The 7,687-nt window shown below is 43.7% G+C and overlaps 1 protein-coding gene across 1 annotated transcript; it reads left to right on the top strand.

Annotated features, from left to right (window-relative positions):
- Window positions 1–2,341: 2,341 nt before the first annotated feature.
- Window positions 2,342–3,739, top strand: LOC149187930 (uncharacterized). Its single transcript, XM_089409826.1, has one exon. The coding sequence runs from the start codon at window positions 2,342–2,344 to the stop codon at window positions 3,737–3,739; it is 1,398 nt and encodes a 465-aa protein (XP_089265952.1).
- Window positions 3,740–7,687: the final 3,948 nt, after the last annotated feature.

Below are 7,687 nucleotides of genomic sequence, written 5' to 3'. Positions count from 1 at the left end.
GACTGACTCACGGAAGGAGAACAGAACAGGACAAAGATTACGAGCTTGGGTGGACAGGTCATTAAGTTGGTTGTTGTTTTCTTTTTCTTTTAATTATTGTTTACTTCATTTTATTTCAGAGCATTTTAATTGTAAGTTGTTTTAGCTTAGGAGATGAATAGTATTTAGTTAACTCTTTGTTAAAAGAAACTAGATGGCAGTTATAAAATTTGGGTTGAACAGTTCAACTCAAATAGGGGAAGCAGTTATGCTCTCCATGTATTTAAACATAGGAAAAAAAACAAAGGGAGAGGAGACCCCTTCAGCACAAGAATAACAGACAGCAAGACAAAACCTCTGTAACACAATTATATTATTTTGCCAATGAAATAATCTACTGCTGATATTTTCATATGTATGTATAAAATCTTTTCTGTGTATTCTAAGAATGAGATAGGAACGAATAGGCAATAACTGCAATAGGAAGTGAAATAACGGAAGGACACCTATAGACATCCATTTGAAATCAAGTCTACAACAAGAAACATTCTACAGACACCCATTGTATCGAAACAACGAAAGAAGCGTTGCGGACATACATCTACAGCAAGCAAGAGCACATAACTTTACGGTTGTTACAGAGGCAAACAGTCACACAGATTACAAACCCCTGAATATTATCAAAATACAAAACGCCATTTCAAAGCCGCGACTCTAAATATTGTTACATGAGAGCAGAGATATAGAAGTCACGAAACGCCGGAAGAGGCACGACCGACTCAACACAACCCTCACTGAGCTAACACCTAAACTACCAAACCCTCCGTAATCTACAGCTACATCAAAGAAGGAGCAAACCCTACCAGTTTGCGAGGATAGTCAGGTTCGAGTGGAGCCGAAGGTTGAATGTGCCCAAAACCCTCGACAACTAGCCACCATGTCAACCTGCATACAAAACAGAGCGAGGTTAGAACAGAGTTTAGCAAGCCAGGGGTAGATTGAAACCAGAGAGCAAAGAAAAGGAGATGTGCAGCGAAAGAAACGCATAATACTTACAGACAAGTTGACAAGGAGACCGGCGAGACTGAACCCGATAACCCTAGCTGAACAAGGCACAAGAGCCGTGAGAAATTGTAACAGGAACAGGAACAGAGTAAATCAGAGAACCATATGTTACCTTCGGAGGCGAAGATGAACTCAGCAAACCAAGAGCGCCGAAGTTGCAGTCAATCTGTACAGTAAACACAACTAAGTAACGAAAGCAGAAGAAACCAGGTGACAGAGAGCGCATATAAAGCCAAAAACTTACCATTACACACAGGCGAAGACCAGCAAGGTCACGCGCGCCCAAGCAACTCATTAACACAGCAAAGAAAGCCCGAAGGCACAGCAAACCACCAGGAACCGCAACAGAGTAAGACCCAGGACATGGGCAGAGTGTAATGTCCATAGAAAACACCGTGGAGCAGAACCAGGTTCGAGTTCGGAGAACCATCACCAAAACCCACCGAGCAGAACTTAACTGAGCCAACAGGAAGTAAAATGACCCGAAATGCAAAGAGTAGGGTTTAACAAAGGTGGGAGGCGGATAGACCGGGCGAACCGGCAGGTGGCCATCCCCAACCGGGAAGAAGGTTGGTAATAAATATTTGCAGATTGAAAGCAGGTCGAATCTATGGAGATTTGACTTTAACCCATAAAAAGTGATAGTTCACCTACCGAGGGCCTGTAGAGTGACCGCGTGGTTATGTTATCCACGTCACCCGTAGGGCTGGGCTATCAAAAGTGGTATCAGAGGAGGTTTGTTGAGTAGGAGCAAATGGAGGTTGGCAGAAGAGGAAGAGGAAGAGGAAGAGCGGTCCGGAGGGTAGCAGAAGAGGGACTCCGTGAGGAGATCCGCGTCTTGCGAGAACGATTGGAAGCAGTAGAAGCTGGGGGAAGGAGAAACCCAGCAGATGACAGTGACGAAGATGTGGCAGAACCAGAAGATGAATTTGAGGGGGTGACACCGGAATTCCGATTGTTGAAGTCAGTTTTGTTGTCCAGTCATAAACCAAAACATGAGCTGTCTACTTACGACGGAAGTCTGTCTGCAGACGTGTTATTGGATTGGTTAAGTGAAGTAAACAAATATTTTGAATTTGAGGAAACTAGTGAGGACAAACAGGTGAAGTTCGCTGCCACCAAGCTGAAGGGACATGCGTCCTTGTGGTGGGACAGCACTCAGGCGGAGAGGAAGAGGCTTCACAAACATCCTATAAAGAAATGGTCCAGAATGGAGGCTAAACTGAACGAAAAATTTCTGCCGAAAGATTATCAGATTATGTTGTACAGATAGGTGCAGAACTTGAAACAAAGGGGAATGACTGTTAAAGAATTTACAGAGGAGTTTTATAAGTTAAATTTGCGAGCAGGGTATGTGGAAGACACCCCGGAGAAAACAGCCAGATTTGTGAATGGTTTGAGGGGGGAAATACTGGATGAAATCGGTATCCTTTCACCCCGGACGTTGGATGAAGCCTACCAGTTTGCACTGAAGGCAGAGGAGAAAATTAATCGGAAGCAAAATGCCAAGAGAGGAGGTGGAACTGGCAGGGGAAAAGGTAAGATGATTGGCAGAGGCCGAGGTACAGGTTCAAGTGAAGAAGGCAGCAGTTCTAAGTATGCTGGAACAGCAGAAAAGGACAATAGCACTAGAGGAGGACGACCACCTCAGCGAGGGCGAGGAAATGGTCGGGACAGGGGAACTGTCCAGTGCTATCGCTGCCACAAATTGGGACACAAGTCGTATGACTGTCCTGAAGGTGAACCAGCAGGTGGAAGAGGAGCTTATGTTCCTCAGTCAGAGGATGCTGAGGCAATACCTCAAGAAGCGGAAAACGTACTAGAGACAGGTGAAGCTTTGGTGTTGAATAAGGTGCTGTTAAAACCAGCAAAAGAGGTTGCAGAACCAGATCAGCGAAAGGCTTTGTTCCGAACTGTCTGCAAGTCACAGGGTAAGTGCTGCAAACTGATCATTGACAGTGGGAGTACTGACAATTTAGTGGCTGTGGAGATGGTGGAGAAGCTGGGATTAAAAAAATTGAAGCACCCTACTCCCTACAAAGTGTCATGGCTGCAAAAGGGACATCAGCTGTTAGTTGACGAACAGTGTGAGGTGGAGTTTCAGATAGGCAGGTACAAGGATAAGATTCTCTGCGATGTCATGCCAATGGATGTCTGTCACCTACTGCTGGGACGACCTTGGCAGTTTGATAGAAGTGCAGTTCATGACGGAAAAACCAATTGTTATAAGTTTATTAAAGATGGGATCAAGCACACGCTTGTACCCATCAAAGAGGAAAGTGCAGCAGAAACCAGTGGGGTGAAGGCATTGCTGATGGGCGGAAAGGAATTTATAAAACAGATTGAGGACAGCAAAGTAAATTTTGTTGTCATAAGAAGACCAAAGGCAGTGGTACTACATACGCAGTTTTCAGATTTGCCCGAAGAAGTTCAAAAGCTGCTGCAGGAATTTGGGGACATCGTGGTGGATGACCTTCGAGATGAACTACCACCAAGGAGAGGTATTAGTCACTGTATTGACTTTATACCAGGGGCAAGTCTGCCAAATAAAGCAGCTTATCGTATGAGTCCTAAGGACCATGAAGAAATTAGGAAACAGGTCCAGGAGTTATTGGACAAAGGGTTAATTCGAGAAAGCATGAGCCCCTGTGCAGTACCAACCATTTTGGCTCCGCAGAAGGGAGAAGAATGGTGAATGTGCACGGATTCCAGAGCCATAAACAAAATTATTGTTAGGTACAGGTTTCCCTTACCAAGGATGGACGATATGATGGACTTCCTGAGCGGGGCAGCTTATTTCTCGAAAATTGACTTGAAGAGTGGATATCACCAAATTCGAATTCGAGAAGGAGATGAGTGGAAGACAGCTTTCAAGACAAATGAAGGCTTATATGAGTGGCTGGTGATGCCATTTGGGTTGAGCAACGCTCCCAGCACATTCATGCGCCTGATGAATGAGGTACTGAAGGAATTCAATGGTAAGTTTGTAATAGTTTACCTGGACGACATTTTGATTTTTAGTAAGACTAAAGAGGAACATTTCAGGCATTTGCAGAGTGTGTTGAGGAAGCTGCAGCAAAACAAGTTGCTAATTAATCTGAAAAAGTGTATTTTTTTTCAGCGAGAATTAGTGTATCTGGGTTTTGTAATTGCAGAAAATGAACTGAAAATGGACGCAGAAAAGGTGGCAGCTATAGTTAGCTGGCCTTCTCCGAAAATTTTATTTGAAGTCCGAAGTTTCCACGGGCTAGCAAGTTTTTATAGGAATTTTATCAGAAATTTCAGCGAGATCTGGGCACCTATGTTGGATACGATCAAGAAGGCAAACCAGCCTTTTCACTGGACTGAAGCAGCAGAAAGTAGTTTTCAGATTTTGAAAAAGAAGATTACCGAAAGACCGATATTGAGGCTGCCTGATTTCAACAAACTTTTTCAAGTTCGTTGCGATGCCAGTGGTACAGCCATTGGGGCAGTACTTAGTCAGGAGGACAAACCGGTCGCTTATTTCAGTGAAAAGCTGAACGAGAGCAGGCAGAAATACTCAACCTACGACAAAGAGTTTTACGCAATTGTACAAGCCTTGAATCATTGGCGACATTATCTGTTAGGTAATGAGTTTGTTTTATTTACGGATAACTCTGCATTGTAGTACATTATGCAGCAACATAAATTGAACCATAAGCATGCAGCTTGGGTTGAGTACATGCAGAATTTTACATTTGTACTAAAACACATTAGTGGGCAAGAAAACAAGGTGGTAGATGCACTAAGTAGAAGGACATTGCTTCTACAAGAAAGCACGATGCAGGTTTTGGGCTTTGATCACCTAAAGGAGCTGTATCAAACAGATACCGATTTTAAGGAGGCGTATGAGGCTTGCCAAAACCCTCTGTTGAGAAATAGCAGCATGTGGTTGGACTATAATCTACAGGAAGGATTGTTGTTTAAGGGAGGGCAGTTGTGTATTCCCAACTGTTCTATGCGAGAGAACATTATTCAGGAAAAACACAGTGGGGGTCTGGCTGGACACTTTGGTATAGACAAAACGATTGCTCAGGTACGACATTTCTATTTTTGGCCAAAATTGTAGCGGGATGTGGAGAGGTACGTGAGTAGATGCAAAGTTTGTCAACTGGCAAAGGGTCACAGTCAGAACACTGGTCTTTATTTGCCATTACCTATTCCGAGCCGACCATGGGATTCCGTTAGCATGGATTTTGTTCTGGGTTTGCCTAAGACACAATGGGGCTTCGATTCAGTAATGGTTGTGGTAGACCGATTTTCGAAGATGGCACACTTTGTACCTTGCAAGAAAACCAGTGATGCCACTTATATAGCACATCTTTTTTTTACTGAGATCGTTCGGTTGCATGGACTTCCAAGATCCATTATCTCTGACAGGGATGTAAAGTTCACCGGTCATTTTTGGCGAACTATGTGGAAGAAATTGGATACCCAGTTACAGTTCAGCTCCGCTTCTCATCCGCAGACTGATGGTCAGACGAAAGTAGTAAACAGGAGTCTGGGAAACTTACTTCGGAGTTTAACAGGTGAAAATTCCCGGACGTGGGACCGTGTACTTGCTCAGGCGGAATTCGCATACAACGATTCACCTAACCGCAGCACTGGTTACAGTCCGTTCCAGATTTTGTATGGCATGCATCCGCGAGGAGTGCATGAATTACGAGATTTGGGGAAGCTCGAAAAATGAAGCGCTGATGGAGAAGATTTCGCTCAAGCGATGAGCAATTTACACGAGCAGGTCAAGCTGAAATTACAAGACAGTAGTCAAAGGTATAAACAGCGAGCTGATACAAGGCGTCGGGAAGTTTAGTTTAACGTTGGGGATGAAGTCCTTGCGTATTTACGTAAGGAGAGGTTTCCAAAACGGGAGTATAGCAAATTAAAATTTAAGAAGATCGGTCCCTGCAAAATCATCCGAAAATTTTCTGCGAACGCTTATGAGCTACAGTTGCCACCCGGGATTGGTATTTCTCCCATTTTTAATGTGGCAGATCTGTTTCCCTATGTCGCTGATTCGGAAGACAATACAGCAGCAAAACCACTGCGGGACACCAGTTATGGAGACAATTCGTGGACGAGACAGTTGCCAACGACACCACCCCTTGAGATCGAAAGGATTCTGGACACACAGGTGGCTAGGCACACACGCAGGAAGGAATATCTGCGGTATTTGGTCAAGTGGAAGAACCGTTCGATAGAGGACAGTTCATGGCTCAACGCAACGCAGATACAAAAAGCAGGCTATTCTGTTGACGACCTCATGGAATGGAGCCATGACTTTTTACCACCCCGGGAGCCTGATGCAGGAGCATCCAGCTCCGAGGAGACAAATGACAGTTGACTGACACACGGAAGGAGAACAGAACAGGACAAAGATTACGAGCTTGGGTGGACAGGTCATTAAGTTGGTTGTTGTTTTCTTTTTCTTTTAATTATTGTTTACTTCATTTTATTTCAGAGCATTTTAATTGTAAGTTGTTTTAGCTTAGGAGATGAATAGTATTTAGTTAACTCTTTGTTAAAAGAAACTAGATGGCAGTTATAAAATTCGGGTTGAACAGTTCAACTGAAATAGGGGAAGCAGTTATGCTCTCCATGTATTTAAAAACAGGAAAAAAAACAAAGGGAGAGGAGATGCCTTCAGCACAAGAATAACAGACAGCAAGACAAAACCTCTGTAACACAATTATATTATTTTGCCAATGAAATAATCTACTGTTGATATTTTCATATGTATGTATAAAATCTTTTCTGTGTATTCTAAGAATGAGATAGGAACGAATAGGCACTAACTGCAACAGGAAGTGAAATAACGGAAGGACACCTACAGACATCCATTTGAAATCAAGTCTACAACAAGAAACATTCTACAGACACCCATTGTATCGAAACAACGAAAGAAGCGTTGCGGACATACATCTACAGCAAGCAAGAGCACAGAACTTTACGGTTGTTACAAAGGCAAATAGTCACACAGATTACAAACCCCTGAATATTATCAAAATACAAAACGCCATTTCAAAGCCGCGACTCTAAATATTGTTACATGAGAACAGAGATACAGAAGTCACGAAACGCCGGAAGAGGCACGGCCGACTCAACACAACCCTCACAGAGCTAACACCTAAACTACCAAACCCTCCGTAATCTACAGCTACATCAAAGAACGAGCAAACCCTACCAGTTTGCGAGGATAGTCAGGTTCGAGTGGAGCCGAAGGTTGAATGTGCCCAAAACCCTCGACAGCTAGCCACCAGGTCAACCTGCATACAAAACAGAGCGAGGTTAGAACAGAGTTTGGCAAGCCAGGGGTAGATTGAAACCAGAGAGCAAAGAAAAGGAGATGTGCAGCGAAAGAAACACATAATACTTACAGACAAGTTGACAAGGAGACCGGCGAGACCGAACCCGATAACCCTAGCTGAACAAGGCACAAGAGCCGTGAGAAATTGTAACAGGAACAGGAACAGAGTAAATCAGAGAACCATATGTTACCTTCGGAGGCGAAGATGAACTCAGCAAACCAGGAGCGCCGAAGTTGCAGTCAATCTGTACAGTAAAGACAACTAAGTAACGAAAGCAGAAGAAACCAGGTGACAGAGAGCGCATATAAAGCCAA

This window comes from Pinus tabuliformis, chromosome 3_1, assembly GCF_031772625.1.
Source record: "Pinus tabuliformis cultivar Carrire ecotype Pingquan chromosome 3_1, CPIR1, whole genome shotgun sequence".
Classification (NCBI taxonomy): Eukaryota; Viridiplantae; Streptophyta; class Pinopsida; order Pinales; family Pinaceae; genus Pinus; species Pinus tabuliformis.
Note: the sequence above shows the minus strand (reverse complement) of the source record. Positions and strands in the feature narration are given on the sequence as shown.